General features: G+C 49.1%; 2 protein-coding genes across 2 annotated transcripts in view; one reads left to right on the top strand and one right to left on the bottom strand.

Moving 5' to 3' along the window:
* Window positions 1-388, bottom strand: part of LOC310828979 (asialoglycoprotein receptor 1-like) — a 40,295-nt gene extending 39,907 nt beyond the window's left edge. Inside the window, exon 1 of the mRNA XM_083707104.1 lies at window positions 252-388. The gene's annotated coding sequence lies outside the window, so the exon portion shown is untranslated. The remainder of the gene's footprint in view (window positions 1-251) is intronic.
* On the top strand, window positions 255-20,410 carry LOC310829033 (uncharacterized protein). Its single transcript, XM_083707187.1, has 6 exons — window positions 255-399; window positions 10,049-10,171; window positions 13,025-13,108; window positions 14,649-14,786; window positions 18,553-18,690; window positions 20,015-20,410. Exons 2-6 carry the CDS (start codon window positions 10,054-10,056, stop codon window positions 20,158-20,160), a joined length of 624 nt encoding a protein of 207 aa, XP_083563313.1. The 5' UTR covers window positions 255-399; window positions 10,049-10,053; the 3' UTR covers window positions 20,161-20,410.
* The last annotated feature ends 1,042 nt before the right edge of the window (window positions 20,411-21,452 follow it).

Below are 21,452 nucleotides of genomic sequence, written 5' to 3'. Positions count from 1 at the left end.
TAAATATTTTTTTAAAAACTTCCCTAAACAGAGCTGCCTTCAGATGTCTTTCAAATAATAATAATAAGAGGGTTGGGCAAAATTCATGGAGGAGCGAGAGGGCTATTGATGGCTACTAGCCAGGATGCCCACGCCCTGCCTCTGAATCCCGGTTTTTGGAAGCAGAGGGATCTTGAGTTCGAATCCTGAAGATTTACCTATAATGGGCGTCTAGTTGGCCACTGTGAGAACATTGGACGTTCGTAACTCACCTGCTTTGTGGCTTCCTCCTGACCACAGCCGAGTTGACCGCACCGCAGGCCCACCTGACGCTGGGACCCCTCTTTGTTTTCGACTCCCCGGACAACTTTGGAAACTTCCCCAGAGACTCGGCCGGCGCTCAGAAGACAGCAGTGGAAGGTAAATGGGACTCGCAAAACAGATCTTCTTCTCCTTTTCTAGTTTCTCTTCCTAACTTTCCAAGAAAGGAACTGCAAGATGCTTCCTCGGTAGTTTTTTTTAGGGTTTGGTTTCCCCCCTCGGCCATTTCTTTGGAAATGCCTTTTTCTGCTGACTTTAAAATCTGAGCTTGCTTCGGCCAAAAACTGCTTTCGGAGCGTTTTAACAAAAAAGTTACGGTGTGTACAAAAGCAGGAAGTTTGTGTCGCTCCCTCATAAGACCGGAACGCACAGGGGGTCATCCAGGGAAGTAGAATTCGGGTTTTCAGGACAAAAAGAGATGCAGCACATAATTTGACCCCCGGAACTCACCGCCACAAGATTAGCGACAGATGGTGGTTTTTTTCAGGCAAGGAGGGTGAGGTTTGGATGGCTGCTGGTTGCATAGCTGTCAACCGTCCATTATTTGGCGGGACAGTCCCTTATCCCAGTGCTGTGTCCCACTGCTGTCCCTTCTTGATGATGTCCCTTAAATTTCCCGGGTTTCAAAGGAAGCAGCTCCTCTCCCTCCCTCCCTGCCGGCCAGGGAGGAGGGAGGCTCCAGCTGTGTTGCTTGGCTGCGTTGCTCACCCAATAAGGAGTCTGAGAACGACTGGGGGGTGGAGCTTGCATGCCTTGTGCCAATCAAATCGGCCGCCTTGCCTGGGGACTCGCCTTTGCTCAGCGCTTCCCAGCGGAGAGGGGACGGTGGTTTTCCTTGCTGCATCCCCTTTGCCGGGTTGCTGCGCTGTGGGAACCACCGCTTGAGGCTTCGTTTGGCTGCTGGCTGGGCTTTCTGCCTTTGGCTCAGAAGCTGAACATACCTGTGCTCTGAAAATCCCTTATTTTGGCTGCTGGTCCCTTATTTTTGAGGCTGCTGGTCCCTTATTTTCAAATCTGTAAGTTGACAGCTATGGCTGGTTGTGAAAGGTGTGTTTTGCTTCCATTATTGGAGGTGGCGTGCCTCTGAGGATCGGTTTTTTGGGAATCTCGAGTGAGGAGAGAGACGTTGCAAGCTGGGTCCCATTTGCAGCATTCCCTTGGGGGCGCCTAGGTAACCCCGTGCGAAGGGCAGGATCCTGGACCAGCCGAATGGCGCAGCGATTTTCGTCAAAAATATCCAGACCGCCTTTTCGTTCTTTCAGTGTGTGGCTAGATCAGGGGGCAATGGAGAAACCCAAAACGTCTGGAAAACGAATAATTCTGGTTAGGTTAGTTAGATTGCAATGTGGGTAGCAGGTGGGTCTCTATAGGGAAGCCGTTCAATGGAGAGGCTGTTGCCATAGCAAAAAAAGAAAAAAAATCTTTTCTCTGCCCTATCTCTGAAGGAGGGGAACTGCGGAAAACTTGTACAGTGGTACCTTGGTTCTCAAACAACTTGGAACCCAAACACTGTGTTATGTACTGAGTTTAAAAGGATCCAAAATGCAGCAGTCTGATTGGTCCTAGAACAATAGGATTCAGAATGCAGCAGTCTGATTGGTCCTAGAACAATAGGATTCAGAATGCAGCAGTCTGATTGGTCCTAGAACAAAAGGATTCAGAATGCAGCAGTCTGATTGGTCTTAGAACAATAGGATCCAGAATGCAGCAGTCTGATTGGTCTTAGAACAATAGGATCCAGAATGCAGCAGTCTGATTGGTCTTAGAACAATAGGATCCAGAATGCAGCAGTCTGATTGGTCCTAGAACAATAGGATTCAGAATGCAGCAGTCTGATTGGTCCACATGAGCCACCCAATCCATCTCCAGGTGGAAGTGAATCCGCAACCAGATTGGCCTACAGGAGAATCCTGGAACTAGCCAATCACGTGGGGCCCATTGTGTAAATAATGTTTATAAAGCAGACATTCTGGGGGAACTTCCATTCCTCCTCATCACTATGAGCTGAATAAAGAGCATGAAATCCACTCTCGACTCCAAGTATATTTTACACTGCAAACCCAGAAGTAAGTGTTCCGGTTTGCGAACGTTTTTCGGAAGCCAAACATGCTCCATTTTGAGTGTTACACTTCTGATTTGAGTGCCAAACTTGCATTTTGAGTCTTACGCTGAGGTTTGTCTGTTTTTGCTATTTATTTTGCGGTTTTGTGGCTTTTTTTGTTTCGTTTTTGTGACTGTGTGGAACCCAGTTCAGCTACTGACGGACCTGTAAGACAGAGCTATTCCACCTGGCCTTTAATTTGAATTTAACCTGATCTTTTATTCCCCTTCCTTCCCTTCCCTCCCCCTCCCCTTTTTATGAAAATCATCCGCTCTGGGATCCCACAGCTAATTCTCCCCTGGTCTCCTCGCTGGCCCAAGTAGGAATAATTCAGCCAGCTAGCCCTGGTGATCATCTAATGTTTACTGGATGGATTTCCCCCTAAATTGATTTTTGAATTTATTGTTATTCACGCTTTTATACTGTATTTTATGCTGTTTTTTGTTGTATCACAATTAAGTGTTTTAAATTTGTTGTTAGCCTCCCCGAGCCCTGTTTTCTGAACCGGGAAGGGTAGGGTATAAATTAAAAAAAATTATTATTATTATTACTTTCTGTGGGAAAGCGTGCCTTGGTTTTGGAACATGCTTTGGTTTTGGAACGGACATCTGGAACAGATTGAGAACCAAGGTACCACTGTATATGGCAACTCGGTTGGTAGAGCACGAGACTCTGAATCTTAGGGTTGTGTGTTCGAATCCCACTTTTGGGTAGAAAGATTCCTGTTTCGGCGGAGGGTCGGACAATGACTCTCAGGATTCCTTCCACCTCTACAATTATGTGATTCTGGGAAAGGAAAGTCTTTATATTTTGAAGGCAAGGGAAAAAAGAAAACCCAGCACTCTGATCCGGCGCAGTAGAGCTTCCAATTTTCATTCTGCTCCCAGGAAATTTCAGAAGATGCAATTATCTCCAAGGATGATTTGGGAAGCCTCAGAGCTCCCTCTGGTGTTGCAGAGCCAGTACTGCCAGAGGCAGGATTTAAATGGTGTTTCCAAATATCACTAGGGAGGGGGGGGGGAGGTTCAATTCAGGTCACCCTGGAAGATGAACGGACTCAATTTGCCCGATCCGAAACAAGGCGATGGCCGAAACGCAGCCCCCTCTGAAATAATAATAATAATAATAATAATAAATTTTATTTATACCCCACCCTCCCTGGCCAGAGCCGGGCTCAGGGCAGCTAAAACCGGTAAAACTACAATAAAAACATAATGGGGGGGGGGCAATTTAAAATGCAGCCTCATTTTAAAAGTAGCCCATAGAGCAAGACCATAAGGGGAGGGAAACATAAGGGTCAGACTGAGTCCAAACCGAAGGCCAGGCGGAACAGCTCCGTCTTGCAGGCCCTGCGGAAAGATGTCAAGTCCCGCAGGGCCCTAATAATAATAATTTATTATTTATACCCCACCCATCACGGGATGCGGGTGGCACTGTGGGTAAAACCTCAGCGCCTAGGACTTGCCGATCAGAAGGTCGGTGGTTCAAATCCCCTCGATGGGCTGAGCTCCTGTTGCTCAGTCCCAGCTCCTGCCCACCTAGCAGTTCGAAAGCACCCCAAAGTGCAAGTAGATAAATAGGGGCCGCTTTATAGCGGGAAGGTAAACGGCGTTTCCGTGTGCTGCACTGGTGCTGGCTCGCCAGAGCAGCTTCATCATGCTGGCCATGTGACCCGGAAGTGTTTCCGGACAACGCTGGCTCCCGGCTTCTTAAGCGAGATGAGCACACAACCCCAGAGTCGGTCACGACTGGCCCGTACGGGCAGGGGTACCTTTACCTTTACCTTTTTACCCCACCCATCTGGCTGGGCTTCCCCAGCCACTCTGGGTGGCTTTCAACAAAATATTAAAATGTTAGTCTTTTGGGACAGAGCGTTCCACCAAGTCGGGGCCAGTGCTGAAAAGGCCCTGCCCCTAGTTGAGACCAATCTAACCACCTTGTGACTTGGGACCTCCAAGGTATTGTCATTTGTGGACCTCTCTGCGGGGCATACCAGGAGAGGCGGTCCACACCCCTCTGAATTATTGCAATGTGCTTCTCCAGCCCGAGTAGTGGGTACAAAAGAAATGCATGTGCTGGGGTAAATCGTGCATAAAAATGCGTATGTTGGGGAGGGAATTGGAAGGGGCCCCAGCGGTCATCTAGTCCAACCCCGTGCAATGCAGGAAACTTTTGCCCACTGTGGGGCTCAAACCCACAACCTTGAGATTCAGTGTCTCATGCTCTTCCAACTGTGCTCTTATGTTAGCTATATTAGTTATTATTATTATCAGTGCTTTTTCCTGGGGGTACACAGGGGTACGCACACCCCTAAACATTTAGCGAATCTTTGTGCAGTGGTACCTCTGGTTACAGACGCTTCAGGTTACAGACCCATAAATAGTACCTCAGGTTAAGAACTTTGCTTCAGGATGAGAACAGAAATCGCGTGGCGGCAGCTGGAGGCCCCATTAGCTAAAGTGGAGCTTCAGGTTAAGAACAGTTTCAGGTTAAGAACAGACCTCCAGAACGAATTAAGTACTTAACCCAAGGTACCACTGTAAAAAGGTAAAGGTAAAGGTACCCCTGCCCGTACGGGCCAGTCTTGACAGACTCTGGGGTTGTGCGCCCATCTCACTTAAGAGGCCAGGGGCCAGCGCTGTCCGGAGACACTTCCGGGTCACGTGGCCAGCGTGACAAAGCTGCATCTGGCGAGCCAGAGCCGCACACGGAAACGCTGTTTACCTTCCCGCTGGTAAGCGGTCCCTATTTATCTACTTGCACCCGGAGGTGCTTTCGAACTGCTAGGTTGGCAGGCGCTGGGACCGAGCAGCCGGAGCGCACCCCGCCGCAGGGATTCGAACCGCCGACCTTTCGATCGGCAAGTCCTAGGCGCTGAGGCTTTAACCCACAGCGCCACCTGCGTCCCATAAAATGGTGGTTTTGAGTCGAAATGAGAGTACCCCTAAACATTTTAATTTTTTAGGAAAAAAAAAAAAGCACTGATTATTATTATTCTATCAAAATATTATTGCTTTACGGTTGTAGGTGACCTGGTGAAATGTTTATGTGGGGCAATTAATCCCTATAATCACAGGGTTGTATTTTTTTTTTTTTTTGAGGGACTGACCGGCATTGAAACTAACAAACCTAAATTAAGCAAGTCCAATAACGTCAACACGTCTGCACTGAGCAGGGTCTGCATTGGGAAAATGACCAATAAGAATTATAAACGCGGCATTTTTTTTCTCGCGTGTAAACTTTTATTGTCAAATGAGACTGCATCTGGCTTTGTTGTTGTTGTTTAGTCCTTTAGTCATGTCCGCCTCTTCGTGGCCCCCTGGACCAGAGCACGCCAGGCCCTCCTGTCTTCCACTGCCTCCCGCAGTTCGGTCAAATTCATGTTCATAGCTTCAAGAACACTGTCCCACCATCGCGTCCTCTGCCGTCCCCTTCTCCTTGCGCCCTCCATCTTTCCCAACATCAGGGTCTTTTCCAGGGAGTCTTCTCTTCTCATGAGGTGGCCAAAGTCTTGGAGCCTCAGCTTCAGGATCTGTCCTTCCAGTGAGCACTCAGGGCTGATTTCCTTCAGAATGGAGAGGTTGGATCTTCTTGCAGTCCATGGGACTCTCCAGAGTCTCCTCCAGCACCAGAATTCAAAAGCATCCATTCTTCGGCGATCAGCCTTCTTGATGGTCCAGCTCTCACTTCCATACATCACTACGGGGGAAACCAGAGCTTTAACTATACGGACCTTTGTTGGCAAGGTGATGTCTCTGCTTTTTAAGACGTTGTCTAGGTTTGCCATCGCCTTTCTCCCAAGGAGCAGGCGTCTTTTAATTTCGTGACTGCTGTCACCATCTGCAGTGATCATGGAGACCAAGAAAGTCAAATCTCTCACTGCCTCCATTTCTTCCCCTTCTGTTTGCCAGGAGGTGATGGGACCAGTGGTCACTGTCAGATCAAGCTTTTATTGCTAGCTTTCTTTGCAAGCCTCTGCTTTCAATTTCTTCCCCCACCGACAGATGGATAGATAACTTGCTCACCCTGGTCTAAGGGGTCAGGCCGCTGCTGGCTGCCTCCGTGACAGATCGCGTGCACTCTCTGAGAAGTCGGCGCATCGCAGCTGACAGCTCCACACCCTGGGATTTGCCCCCGTTTATTTACATTTTCGAAAAGACTTTTTATTGCAGTTCTGCGTAGAGGAGGAAATTGCCGCAAAATCATAGTCTCTCTCCCTCTGCCCCGTGATGCAACATACCGTATTTTTCGCTCTATAAGACGCACCAGACCACAAGACGCACCTCGTTTTTGGAGGAGGAAAACAAGGGGAAAAAATATTCTGAATCTCAGAAGCCAGAACAGCAAGAGGGATCATTGCACAGTGAAAGCAGCAATCCCTCGTGCTGTTCTGGCTTCTGGGATAGCTGCGCAGCCTGCATTCGCTCCATAAGACGCACACATATTTCCCGTTACTTTTTAGGAGGGAAAAAGTGAGTCTTATAGAGCGAAAAATACGGTAGTTTCAGAGAATCCCGGCAACTGGGGAAAAATGGACTCTGAAGCAAAAAGTGGACACAAAAGGTTCCTTAAAATTACAGCGATAACTTCATTCTCAAACGCCTTGGTTCTCAAACAACTTGGAACCCCAACACTGCAAACCCGGAAGTAAGCGTTCCGGTTTGCAAACTGTTTTCGGAAGTTGAACGTGCTCTGTTTTGAGTGTTACGCTTCTGATTTGAGAGAGATAAAACTTTATTCGCATTAACCAATGGCCATAGCAACAGTAAAACATCACAGTACAGACAGAAAAGGAAATTTGCTATAAAAGCACAATTTAAAGTCCTGAATCAGCAGTCAGTTAGTGGCCCTTATTTTGATTGCCCCTGCTATGAACCTAGCAACCTTTGCTGTTATCTGCTCATTTTGATCTGATAGAAGGAAAGGACATTGTGGCAGTGGCTGAGCGCCCTGGGATGGTTAGTACGAGTGGGGTGAGGATCTCGTTCCTCAGGGTTTTTTTTAGAGAGTTCAAGACAGGAGGACGTGTGCCAATGTTTTGGTGCTACCATCTCCACAGGGGCGAAGGCGTTTCTCAGGCGGGATCTTTTAGCATCGACCCTCAAGTCTCTCAGATGGAGAAACATCCACGATTTTGTTTCTCATGGTTTTTACCGATAATTTTATCGCTTTGTCCTTTTGGCAAACCGGATTGACTTTGAAGTTCAGTGGTCCCTGGTTCTCAAACGCCTTGGTACTCAAACAACTTGGGACCCAAACACTGCAAACCCAGAAGTAAGCGTCCCGGTTTGTGAACTTTTTTCGGAAGCCGAACATGCTCCATTTTGAGTGTTATGCTTCCAATTTAAGTGCCACACTTCCGTTTTGAGTGTTACGCTGAGATCTGTCTGTTTTTGCTATTTATTTTGCGTTTTTGTGGCTCTTTTTAGTTTTTGTGACTGTGGAACCCAGTACAGCTACTGATTGATTGATTGATTTTGTGTCTGCAGTACATGCAGGGGTCAGCAAAAACAAAGTGAATATTTCAGAGAAATTTGCAGGGAAACGCTAGTGTTTTGTCTTTTAAATTACAAACCTTTCCGATGGACCAGGTTACCGCCTGAATGAAACTCCTCCCTTGCATTGTATTTAAAGTTTTACTGTTCTTGCCACTTTCAAATCTGTTTCCTTCAATCACATTTGTGGTATTTATGATTCTGAGTAGCCACAAGACAGGCTATTATTGGTAACAGCTATTGATTTTCTTATAAATTAAGTGAAGGTTTGTCTGTGTGTGGCAAGTAGTAATACATAAATACTTCATACTCTGAATCTGCTTCAACCGTATGTGAGCAAGGGTGTGTAAGAATAATTTCCGTGCAATATTCCTTGCTGGGTTTTATTGTGTTGCAATATTGTCTGTCTTAGTGGTTTCTGCAAACTGTTATTCTGAATAATCCTTTTTTTTTTATCGGGCATGGAAAGGGGAATTGTGGGTGAGTTTATGGAACCAAGAGGGCGGTGGCCAAAAAAAGGTTTGGGAATAATAGTTCATAAAATTATGCCTTGCATGGAGAAAGTAGATACAGAAAAGTTTATCTCTCCCTCATAGCATGAGAACTTGGGGACATGCAATGAAGGCTGAAAGTTGCCAGATTCAGGACAATGAAAGTCCCCTCTCCTCATAGCTAGACTGTGGAACTCCCCCCCACAGGAGGCAGTGATAATTGCTGACTTCTTTAGTCGTTTAGTGGTGTCTGCCTCTTGGTGACCAGAGCACGCCAGGCACTCCTGTCTGAAAATTTTCCAATCTAATCTCTCAGTATGCATTTCTTATTTTCCCTCTTACATTTCAAACTCAGAACCAATATCTCTATCTTTTTCTACTTTGTAACACTTTGTATATTTCTCCTTACAAAACCTTTTGTAGTAGTCCTACTAGCGTAATTTGTTGGTTACAGTTGCTCTTCAAATAGTTCGTATATTTCTTCCAATCTTCTGTGAATCTCTGGTCCTGCAGGTTTCGAATCCTTTTTTGTCCTATTCTGCATAGTCCATTAATTTCTTCACATAAGGAAAAGGCAATGGAGAGGCTTTCCCCATTTCCTCCTCCTTGCAGAGAAACATTTGAGGTCAATTTGGGAGAGTGCAAGTGGCTTCAGGATTGCTCTCCTGTACCATTTCAGACACATGGTTTACATACTTATGTATGTATTTGCCTTGTACATTTGTTGTTGTTGTTTAGTTGTTTAGTCATGTCCGCCTCTTCGTGACCCCCTGGACCAGAGCACGCCAGGCCCTCCTGTCTTCCACTGCCTCCCGCAGTTTGGTCAAACTCATGCTGGTCCCTTCGAGAACACTGTCCCACCATCTCGTCCTCTGCCGTCCCCTTCTCCTTGCGCCCTCCATCTTTCCCAACATCAGGGTCTTTTCCAGGGAGTCTTCTCTTCTCATGAGGTGGCCAAAGTCTTGGAGCCTCAGCTTCAGGATCTGTCCTTCCAGGGAGCACTCAGGGCTGATTTCCTCAAGAATGGAGAGGTTGAAGCTTCTTGCAGTCCATGGGACTCTCAAGAGCACCAATTGCTGACATAGATGCCTTTAAACATAGGGCCTTCTCAGTGGTGGCGCCCGCTCTGTGGAACACCCTCCCACCAGATGTCAAAGAGAACAACAACTAGCAGAATTTTAGAAGACATCTGAAGGCAGCACTGTTTAGGGAAGCTTTTAATGTTTGATGGATTAGTGTATTTTAATATTTTGTTGGAAGCCGCCCAGAGTGGCTGGGGAAGCACAGCCAGATGGGCAGGGAATAAATCATAAATTGTTGTTGTTGTTGTTTATTAAAAGAGGATGAGGCTAATTCATGGATGAGAGGGCTATCGATGGCTCCTAGCCACAATGGCTCGGCTCTGCCTCCACGTTCAGAGGCAGCGATGCTTCTGAGAACCACAGGAGGAGAGAGGGGTCTTGGGTTCAAGTCCTGCTCAACTAGACCATCCGGTTGGCCACTGTGAGTGCAGGATGCTAGACGAAACTTGTCAATGTTTAAGCAAAAGGCAAAAAAAAAAAGTTGGGCCCCTGGCCTGATCCTGCAGATCTCTTTTTAAAAAGTTCTTACGAGCCGCTGCTCTGGACGAAGCACATCTCCTTTTTCTGTTTTTTTGGCAGACTTCATGCCAGCGATGGAATCCAAGGTGGATGTAATGAGAACCCCTCTGCCCTTCAAAGGCCCGGGAAGGTCGGCCAACATCTCGGAAGAGCAGGAGGATAATCCTGAGCTGCCTTTGGATGGTACGTGCCGGGCGACGGTGTTGATAGCACAAGCTGTGAAAAAAACACCCATTGCCCTGAGAAGGGAGAGCAATTCGATTTAGAAGCTAGGCTGCTGGGTTTTATTTAACTCCCTAAAGCGGTATACGGAAATAGCATTAAAAAGAGCGAGGCAGCGTTGCAGAAACAGGAACGATGAAAGAGCATGGCCCAAACTTTGTGGATCGGGGGGGGGGGGAGTCTGGGTCAGTGGTTCCCAAATTCATGGCAGAGAGGGCTCTGGGGGGCTATGTTCTGGCTCAGTGGCATAGCATGGTTTGCCAGTGCCCGGGGCACTAATAATAACAATAATAAATTTTATTTATATCCCGCCCTCCCCAGCAGAAGCCGGGCTCGGGGCGGCTAACAATAAAATAATACAACATTCTAAAATCATTTCATTATAAAGTTAATTCAAATCAAATTGATGGCAACCATTGGGCTAGAGTTCTGTGAGGATTGCCAAAGGAGGGAGTCAGGCTGTGCCCTGGCCAAAGGCCTGGTGGAACAGCTCCGTCTTGCAGGCCCTGCGGAAAGATGTCAAGTCCTGCAGGGCCCTAGTCTCTTGGGACAGAGCGTTCCACCAGATCGGGGCCACAATTGAAATGGCCCTGTCTCTGGTTGAGGCCAGCCTAACCTTCCTGTGGTCTCTAAGATGTTTTTGTTTGCAGACAGTAAGGTCCTCCGTGGGACATACCAGGAGAGGTGGTCCTGTAGGTACGAGGGTCCTAGGCTTTAAAGGTCAAAACCAGCACCTGATCCTGTACCCCACTGGGAGCCACCGGGTGAATGTGATCCCGCAGTGAGGACCCTGTAAGGAGTGCATTCTGCACCCGCTGGAGTTTCTGGGTCAGTCTCAAGGGCAGCCCCACATAGAGTGAGTTACAGTAGTCAAGCCTGGAGGTGACCGTCACGTGGATCACAGTGGCCAGATCAGGGCGAGAGAGGTGAGGAGCCAACTGCTTAGCTTGGCGGAGATGGAAAAATGCCGCCTTTGTTATAGCTGCAATCTGCACCTCCAAAGGGGGAACGGAGCCCGTGGCAACACAGCACACACCGCCAAAGTGACCCCACAAGCGGGGCTGCCTGCCCGCACATGTGGGGAGCCCAGCTGGCTGGTTTGGAGGGTGAATCCCCCCAAAAACCTGTGGAGAGGAGCACCGGGCTGGGCTATGCTGGGGTCACCCGTTCACCATCCAGGGAGCATCCCGAGTGAGGAGTGAGTGAGTGCTGGCCGGGCAGCCATGCAACGAGGGGGCCAGGGATGTGGCGCTGAGTCCAGGTAAGTCTCCTGGGCCCAGAGACCCCTTTTGCCAGGACGGAGCCTGCCAAGATTCTCCAGGGCGGAGAACCGTACCACCTCCAGGACTGGGGAACTCACTGCCACTGCATCGACAGCTGCCCCCAAAACAGGTGAGGCAAGGAGCTTGTGCAAATGTGACTCTGGACCTTGTAGTCTCAGAGTTTGGTATATTCCTCTTCTTTGGCATTCACTCGTAGCCGAGTAAGATGGTCTTCCATAAACAAGGTTTTAACAGTGAGTCCGTAGGTGACTGTGGAGGCCAATTCTGGATCCACATGTCCTTCCACAGTGGGGACATTGGTTTCCGGGCGAGAGTCAATCACGGTGTGGATTAGCCAAGCATGCCTTCCTCTTACCACGTTTCTCCCTCTCGTCCTGAGTTCGAGTGTCTTCAAAGCCCACAACACCTTTGGTAAAGGCTGTTCTCCAATTGCAGCGCTCGCAGGCCAGTGTTTCCCAGTTGTTGGTTTTTATACTACATTTTAGATTTGCCTTGAGACAGGGATGGGGACCCCTGTCTGCTTTGCACCCCCTCAAAATTCTGCTCCCGGGGCCATGCCAACCCCCTCCCCAAATGCTACAGCCCTGCTGTTCCTCCACAGTTGGAGGCAGCAAAATTTCCAGAGACCAGTTGTTGGAAACAACCGTTTTTGAACAGCTGGCCCGACAAACCAACCTTAGCTGTTCAAACCTGGGCGGGTGTGGAGGACTCCCTGGTCCTGAATGGGGCGACTGTGCCCCTGAAGGACCAGGTGCGCGGCCTGGGAGCCATTCTGGACTCACAGCTGTCCATGGAGGCGCGGGTCAGTTCTGTGTCCAGGGCAGCTGTCTACCAGCTCCATCTGGTACGCAGGATGAGACCCTCCCTGCCCGCAGACTGTCTGGCCAGAGTGGTGCATGCTCTGGTTATCTCCCACTTGGACTACTGCCATGCCCTCTACGTGGGGCTACCTTGGAAGGTGACCCAGAAACTACGACTAATCCAGAATGCGGCAGCCAGACTGGGGACTGGGAGCGGCCGCCGGGACCACATAACACCGGTCTTGAAAGACCTACATTGGCTCCCAGTACGTTTCCGAGCACAATTCAAAGTGTTGGTGCTGACCTTGAAAGCCCTAAACGGCCTCAAAGGCCCAGTAGACCTGAAGGAGCGTCTCCACCCCCATTGTTCAGCCCGGACACTGAGGTCCAGCTCCGAGGGCCTCCTGGCGGTTCCCTCCCTGCGAGAAGTGAGGTTACAGGGGAACCAGGCAGAGGGCCTTCTCGGTGGTGGCGCCCTCCCTTCAGATGTCAAGGAAATAAACAACTATCTGACTTTTAGAAGACATCTGAAGGCAGCCCTGTTTAGGGAAACTTTTAATGTTTAATAGACTATTGTATTTTAATATTCTGTTAGAAGCTGCCCAGAGTGGCTGGGGAAACCCAGCCAGATGGGCGGGGTATAAATAATAAATTATTATTATTTATGATACTTGGCCGACTTTCCTTGAGCAGATCCGGGGTGGCAGCCAATGCTTTCTAATTCTTTGCAGTGTACCTGAGGAGAGGCCCCATCTTCATCAGTGAGGCGGAAGAGGGATCTGGGTTTCCGGACTTAATAGAAGCTGCAAGGCCAGGTACGGAGTTTCCCCAGAATTGCCTTTATTGATACGTGCTTGTATGTAGCATTTGAGAACAGGGGAAGGTTGTGCCTATCTCCTGGGTGGCAAGATGACGGAGTCCATGCAAAAGCTCTGCTCCAGCTGCTCGAGTTCTGCAGAGCGTAGGATTGTAGGGTTGGGAGGGACCCCCAAAGGTCATCCAGTCCAACCAACTGCGATGCAGGAATCTCAGCTAAAGCATCCATGTCTGATGGCCGTCCAACCTCTGCTTAAAAACCTCAAAGGAAGGAGAGACCATCACCTCCCAAGGGAGCCAGTTCCACTGTTAACAGCTCCTAATTCTCTTCTCCTTCCTTTTAACTGAATGGGGTGTTGCATTCCAAAGGTAGGGGAGAGATTCCGAGTTATCAAGGAACACTCAGGTGGGTTGGACAACCAAAGCATCCCTGGCCATCCAAGCTCTGCTTAAAGTAAGGTTACCAGATTTTTTTCCAAAGAATCCGGGGACACTTTTTTTATATAAGAGAAAAAAAGTAATTTTTAAAAAGTTACTTAAACAAGAGGGGACGCAGGTGGCGCTGTGGGTTAAACCACAGAGCCTAGGACTTGCCGATCAGAAGGTCGGGGGTTCGAATCCCCACGACGGGGTGAGCTGCCGTTGCTCGGTCCCAGCTCCTGCCAACCTAGCAGTTCGAAAGCACGTCAAAGTGCAAGTAGATAAATAGGTACCACTCCGGCGGGAAGGTAAACGGTGTTTCCATGCACTGCTCTGGTTCGCCAGAAGCGGCTTAGTCATGCTGGCCACATGACCCGGCAGCTGTATGCTGGCTCTCTCGGTCAATAAAGCGAGATGAGCGCCGCAACCCCAGAGTCGGCCACAACTGGACCTAATGATCAGGGGTCCCTTTACCTTTATTTTATTTAAACAAGAAGTAATATATTCTCTTCTGTGGTCTCCTCTGTCACACGGCCTTCCTCTGGGCCCTGATCTGCCCTCTTGGAGCGCTAACCGCCGTGGAGTAGGCTCGGATCGGGCCTGGGCTCGGCCATTGTCCTTGCCTTCCCGGTGCCCTCCTACCTCCCCTCCTGCCAATGGTGGCAATGTCGGGGCTCCCCTCTTTTTTCTCCTTCCTCTTTCTCTCTCTTCTCCTTCTCTCCTCCTCCTCCCTGCGTTGGCTCTGGCCCCGGAGCACCACTGGGCAGTCGGCTGGGTGGCCGGGTGCTCTCGCTCCCAGCTCAATTTGGGTGGTCAGCGGTTCCCCCAGTTGACACTCCATGTGTCCCCAGTTCCCCCTTGGCAGCGCCAGTGGCTGTCTCAACAGCCCAGAGCCAGCCTGGTAGCGCAGTTGGCTCTGGCTGGCGTCAGGAGCTGATCACCGCTGTGGCGCCCGCCATTTTGCCTCGCCGAAAGTCCCCATATGCTGTGTCTTGTGCCGTTGACCAATCACGCAACATTCATTACCTCTGGATCTGGGTTCGAGTTCTACCCCAGAGCTCTCTTTGTGCCTAAAGATGGCACAGCTCCTTGAACTGACCTGCCCCTTTCTCCCCTCAGAGGCGAGGAAAGCACTGGAACTGAAGGCTGAAGTTGTCACCATGACCCTCGAAGGTGCCATCAGCAGGGCGGAGAACCATACCACTTCCAGGTCTGAGGAACTCACTACCACTGCATCGACAGCTGCTCCCAAAACAGGTGAGGCAAGGGGCATTGTAGTCTCAGAGCTTCGGATATTCTTCTTCTTCTGCGATCACTCGTACCCGAGTAAGATGGTCTTCCATGAACAAGGTTTAAACAGTGAGTCTGTAAGTGACTGTGGAGGCCAATTCTGGATCCACACGTCCTTCCACAGTGGGGACTTTGGTTTCCAAATGGAAGTCAATCACGGTGTGGATTCACCAAGCCTGCCTTCCTCCTAGCACGTTTCTCCCTTGCGTCCTGAGTTCGAGTGTCTTCAAAGCCCTCAACCCCTTTGATAAAGGCTGTTCTCCAACTGGAGCACTCGCAGGCCAGTGTTTTTATACTACATTTTAGATTTGCCTTGAGACCGTCTTTAAACCTCTTTTGTTGACCACTAGCATTACGCTTTCCATTTCTAAGTTCAGAAAAGAGTAGTTGTTTTGAGAGACGATAATCTGGCATCCGCACAACATGACCAGTCCAGCGAAGCTGATATTGAAGAATCATTGCTTCAACACTGGGGATCTTTGCTTTTTTTCCAGCAGTAAAGTTGACCCCCGACCATTAGGTCCAGTCGTGGCCGACTCTGGGGTTGCGGTGCTCATCTCGCTTTATTGGCCGAGGGAGCCGGCGTACAGCTTCCGGGTCATGTGGCCAGAAGGACTAAGCCTCTTCTGGCGAACCAGAGCAGCGCACGGAAATGCCGTTTACCTTCCCGCCGGAGGGGTACCTATTCATCTACTTGCACTGGCATGCTTTCGAACTGCTAGGTTGGCAACGGAAGCTCACCCCGTCGTGGGGATTCGAACCGCCGACCTTTTGATCAGCAAGTCCTAGGCTCAGTGGTTTAACCCACAGCGCCACCCGCGTCCCCAGTAGCAGACTAGCATTAGTTCGCCTGTCTTCCCAAGTGAACTTTGGGATGTACCTGAGCTGGCAGCCCCACCTGCTAGTAGCGGGTAGTCTCATAAGCTGATGTGTTAACGCTGTGGCACAGCTTTTGTCTCCAACGCCTCTCATTCCTTGCCCCCTCTCTCGCTCCAGGGTGGATGCCCGATTTCCAGTTCTGTGCCATGGTGGTGCTCATCGTAGAAGCCACCGTTCTGCTCATCCTCTTGGCCATTCGCCTGTCCCCCAGACACTACGGCCCTCCATGTGTTTCAGAGCACAACGACATCCAACGTTTTTAAGCATCTTCCATGCAAACTGTTACCAAATAAAGCACTTTAAAGAAACACATTTACTCAGCATCCTTTTGCAGTTTCCGCTCATTTTGGGGATCTGGGAGAAGGGATCTGAATGCCATGAATGCAGCCTTTGACCCCAGGCTGGCATTTTGGGGGACCCATAGCCGAGGTTCTTCTACCACATAGCACCTCGGGATGCGAACGGGATCCGTTCTGGAGCCCTGTTCGCATCCTGAACAGAACATAAGATGTGACTGGGTGGGTTGCGTTTTGCCACTTCCGCGTGACATGATTTTGACTGTCTGTGCGAGTGGCGAAACCCAGAAGTAATGCGCTCCGCTACTTCCGGGTCACCATGGGGAGCAACCCGAAAATACTTAGCCTATAGCGTATTTATCCCAAGATATTACTGTAATAAGGGACACGGGTGGCGCTGTGGGTTAAACCACAGAGCCTAGGACTTGCCAATCAGAAGGTCGGCGGTTCGAATTCCCACGACGGGGTGAGCTCCCGTTGCTCGGTCCCTGCTCCTGCCAACCTAGCAGTTCAAAAGCACGTCAAAGTGCAAGTAGATAAATGGGTACCGCTCTGGCGGGAAGGTAAACGGCGTTTCTGTGCGCTGCTCTGGTTCGCCAGAAGCGGCTTAGTCATGCTGGCCACATGACCCGGAAGCTGGACGCCGGCTCCCTCGGCCAATAAAGCGAAATGAGCGCTGCAACCCCAGAGTCGGTCACGCCTGGACCTAAGGGTCAGCGGTCCCTTTACCTTTACTATGACTGTAATACTGGACAACCTTGAGTCAGGCCGCAACTGTTTGAGTCCTGATCCAGTACTTGCATATATCCTCCGACATTTCTGATGAAAATATGGACGTCTTACTCTGTGCTATTTTTCTTGAAAAAGAGGTGCCAGAACTCACTATGATCGCCTACCTTGATGTCTTAAAATGGCAATGGTGCCCACCTGAGAGGTGCCAGAACTGAAAAAAACTCTGGTCCTATTCCACATTAATAATTTTCCTAGTTATACCCCACCCATCTGGTTGGGTTGCCCCAGCCCAGGGGTCAGCAACCTTTTTCAGCCGCGGGCTGGTCCACTGTCCCTCAGACCTTGTGGGGGGCCAGACTGTATTTTGAGGGGGGGGAGAATGAATTCCTATGCCCCACAAATAACCCAGAGATGCATTTTAAATAAAAGGACACATTCTGCTCGTGTAAAAACACGCTGATTCCCGGACCGTCCGCGGACCAGATTTAGAAGGCGATTGGGCTGGATCCGGCCCCTGGGCCTTAGTTTGCCTACCCCTGCCCCAACCACTCTGCGCAGCTCCCAACATACAGTGGATCCTCTGGCTATGGATTTAATTCGTTCCTGGGGTCTGTGCGCACCCTGAAAAAATCTGTACCCAGAGGCACTGATTCTGTGTACGTACGAGCAGCGAAACCCGGAAAAATACTTCCGGGTTTGCCACTTTTGCAACCCAAAGTTTATGTTACTCGAGAGTAACGTAACCCAAGTGTCTACTGCAGGGGTCAGTGTGGCAGGAACACCCCCCCCCCATCAGCAAACTTTTTCAGCAGGGAGCCGGTCCACTGTCCCTCACACCTTGAGATGCATTTTAAATAAAAGGACACATTCTGCTCATGTAAAAACACAATGATTCCTGGACTGTCCACAGGCCGGATTGAGAAGGCGATTGGGCCGGATCCGGGCCTTAGTTTGCCTACCCATCAGGCATCACCATTGCTATACTCTGACACCTGCTAAAAATGGACCTACCCAGATATTTAGCAATCTGTACATTCATCTTTATCGCCAACACCCTAATAGTGAAAGATTCATTCTATTCCAAATTTGCAAATTTCTTTTATTCTCTTCCCAAGTTTTAAAATAATTATCTTTTACAAATTTATATTATGTTAAATTATACTCAACCTTTCTTTCAATCTTTAAACCAGATACGTCTTGTAATTTGTTTTTACTCTCATCATTCATGTTTTTAACCAAGAGTTTAGTTTAATCGTTATTGATCTGAAGACCTGCTATCTCGCAATTTTTTTAAAATCTCTTGTAATACTTTTGGGATTGACTCTACTGGTTCTTCTACAGATATATGGTGGAAGTTTAAATCTGTTTTTAGCCTCCTGTCGTTTTATATTTTCAAAGGTCGTGGTGGTTAATTTTGCCGCTTGATCATTTCGTACACCCGGTGAAGTGGTGTAGAAAATGACAGGAAATAAATATATAAAGCCGTCCAAAGAGAGTTTGAGTGATCATCTGCCAGGAATTCTTCATAGCTGATATTCCTGCATAATTACAAGGGGGGGTCAGACTGGATGGCCCTTGGGGTTCCCTCCATCCTTCTGTCTCGAGAGTGAGCGACCGGCCCAAATTCACGCCTGCTAAGCTTTCTGGCTGCATGGGGATTTGAACCCCCTTCTCTCCTAGATCCTATTCTGACACTGTCACACCAATTCGAATCCATTGCTTCGGGTCATGCCCTCTGGATCTGGGTTCGAGTTTTGCCCCAGAGCTCTCTTTGTGGCGAGAGATGGCGCAGCTCCTTGAACTGACCTGCCCCTTTCTCCCCTCAGAGGCGAGGAAAGTGCTGGAACGGAAGGCTGAGGTGGTCACCATGACCATCGAAGGTGCCATCAGCAGGGTGGAGAACCGTACCACCTCCAGGACTGGGGAACTCACTACCACTGCATCGACAGCTGCCCCCGGAAAAGGTGAGGCAAGGGGCTTGAGTCTAGACATTGTAGTCTCAGAGCTTGGGATATTCTTCTTCTTCGGCGGTCACTCATAGCCGAGTAAGATGGTCTTCCATAAACACGGTTTTAACAGTGAGTCCGTAAGTGACTGTGGAGGCCAATTCTGGATCCACATGTCCTTCCACAGTGGGGACATTGGTTTCCGGGCGGGAGTCAATCACGGTGTGGATTTGCCAAGCATGCCTTCCTCTTACCACGTTTCTCCCTTGCGTCCTGAGTTCGAGTGTCTTCAAAGCCCACGACACCTTTGGTCAAGGCTGTTCTCCAACTGCAGCGCTGGCAGGCCAGTGTTTCCCAATTGTCAGCATTTATACTACATTTTTTTATCTGCCTTGAGAGAGTCTTTAAACCTCTTTTGTTGACCACCAGCATTACGCTTTCCATTTCTAAGTTCAGAATAGAGTAGTTGCTTTGGAAGACGACAATCAGGCATCCACACAACATGACCAGTCCAGCGAAGTTGATGTTGAAGAATCACTGCTTTGACACTGGGGGATCTTTGCTTTTTTCCAGTACAGTGGTACCTTGGGTTAAGAACTTAATTCATTCCGGAAGTCCGTTCTTCACCTGAAACTGTTCTTAACCTGAAGCACCACTTTAGCTAATGGGGCCTCCTGCTGCTGCCGTGCCAACGGAGCACGATTTCTGTTCTCATGCTGAAGCAAAGTTCTTAACCCGAGGTAGTATTTCTGGGTTAGCGGAGTCTGTAACCTGAAGTGTATGTAACCTGAAGCGTCTGTAACCTGAGGTACCACTGTAGTAAGGTAAAGGTAAAGGGACACCTGACCATTAGGTCCAGTTGTGGCCGACTCTGGGGTTGTGGCCCTCATCTCCTTTTCAGGCTGAGGGAGCCAGGGTACATCTTCCGGGTCATGTGGCCAGCATGATTAAGCCGCTTCTGGCGAACCAGAGCAGCGCACGGAAATGCCATTTACCTTCCCACCGGAGTGGTACCTATTTATCTACCTGCACTTTGACGTGCTTTCGAACTGCTAGGTTGGCAGGAGCAGGGACCGATCAATGGGAGCTCACCCCGCCGCGGGGATTCGAACCGCCGACCTTCTGATCGGCAAGCCCTAGGCTCTGTGGTTTAACCCACAGCACCACCCGCATCCTTTTCCAGTAGTAGACCAGCATTAATTCACCTGTCTTCCCAAGTGAACTTTGGGGTGTACCTGACCTGGCTGCTAGTAGCGGGTAGTCTCATAAGCCAATGTGTTAACGCTGTGGCACAGCTTTTGTCTCCAACGCCTCTCATTCCTTGCCCCCTCTCTCGCTCTAGGCTGGAGCCCCACCTTCCAGTTCATTGCCATGATTGTGATCATCACCGAAGCCACCTTCCTGGTCATCCTTGCGGCCATGCACCTGCGCTTCAGACGCACTGGCCATCCATGTTCTGCAGCTCAGCACGACATCGAACGTTTTTAAGCGTCTTCCATGCAAACTGTTACCAAATAAAGCACTTTAAAGAAACACACGTACGCAGCACCCTTTTGCAGTCTCTGCTCATTTCTGAGATTTGGGAGAAGTTCATGGCTCTGTCCTGCGCTCTGTCCTGTTCAAGGTCTTTATAAAATTCCTTGGATGAAAGAATTTAGCAGGTGCTCATTCAATCTGCAGATCACACCAAACTGGGAGGGGTAGCTAATGCCGCAGAAGAGAGAATTCAGATTCAGGGTGGCCTCAACAGATCGGAGGACTGGAACAAAACCAGGGCTTTTTTCCCAGTGGGAACGGTTGTAAACAAAAATTGCCCTTTTCCCTTATGGGGTACCCAAGAGCCCATATAGAGTCCTTACATAGGTTCCCTATTAGTAGGAGAAAAGAAGAGAGGTCAACCAGAGAATATTGAGAAGCAAAGCAGCTAGTAAACTAGATCTTTATTGATCTGTTGCAACAGGGTGCTCCCCTCACCTGCGGGAGAGAGGAGGAACCCCGAAAAATGGCATGCAAGGCCTTATAAAGACTTTTGAAATTGCCACCCTGTAGATCAAGACCACCCCCAGAAACAGCATACATACATCACAGAAGGGGTGTAACCTAAGACCACCCCTCAGATACATCACACCTACATCACAGAAAAGGCGGTCTAAAACAGAAATTTGAATGTTGTTTATCTCCTGTCTGGCAGGTTACTTGATTGGATTGCCTGGGGAGCCTGGCCAGTCTTTTGTAATGATAAATACTTAGTTCCTGAGTCAGGTCAAAGGCTCACACCCTATTCAAACACAGACATACCCTTAAGACAGGATTTGTGAAGGAAAAGACAATGGGGAGGCTTTTCCACTTTGACCTTGCAGAGAAAACATTTGGTCAGTTTGGGAATCAAAAATGGTTCCAGGTCGGTCTTCCTGTGCTGATCTATGTAGGTGCTTGGTTGGTACGCTTATGAACATTACCATATATCTAAGACCTCAAAATTCCTATCACAGAACCTGCCAGAACTCAGTTCCGGCACCTCTCAGGTGGGCGCCCATCACCATTAGAAGAGGACAGGAGAGGCGTTTATGCTGAGTTCCAGCACCTCTTTTTATTTGTAGCAGGAACCCCGCCACCCCAATCATTCAGTTTGTACAAACTTCACACACACTCACACTCACACACTACATACGCTATGCTTCTGTTATAAATGCATAGAAAATCAACCATGCATCGGATTTGCACTGTTCCACTTTTATTTTACTCCATGAAGGAAGGACTACAAAATGGGGAAGGTTTGA

Source organism: Podarcis gaigeae (assembly GCF_964106915.1).
Source record: "Podarcis gaigeae genome assembly, chromosome: 13".
Lineage (NCBI taxonomy): Eukaryota > Metazoa > Chordata > Lepidosauria > Squamata > Lacertidae > Podarcis > Podarcis gaigeae.
Note: the sequence above shows the minus strand (reverse complement) of the source record. Positions and strands in the feature narration are given on the sequence as shown.

Coding starts and splice junctions, on each gene's coding strand:
- LOC310829033 (XM_083707187.1), top strand. CDS start 10,054: ATGCCAGCGATGGAATCCAAGGTGGATGTAATGAGAACCCCTCTGCCC. Junction 10,172..13,024: donor TCCTGAGCTGCCTTTGGATG/GTACGTGCCGGG, acceptor AATTCTTTGCAG/TGTACCTGAGGAGAGGCCCC. Junction 14,787..18,552: donor GACAGCTGCTCCCAAAACAG/GTGAGGCAAGGG, acceptor TTCTCCCCTCAG/AGGCGAGGAAAGTGCTGGAA.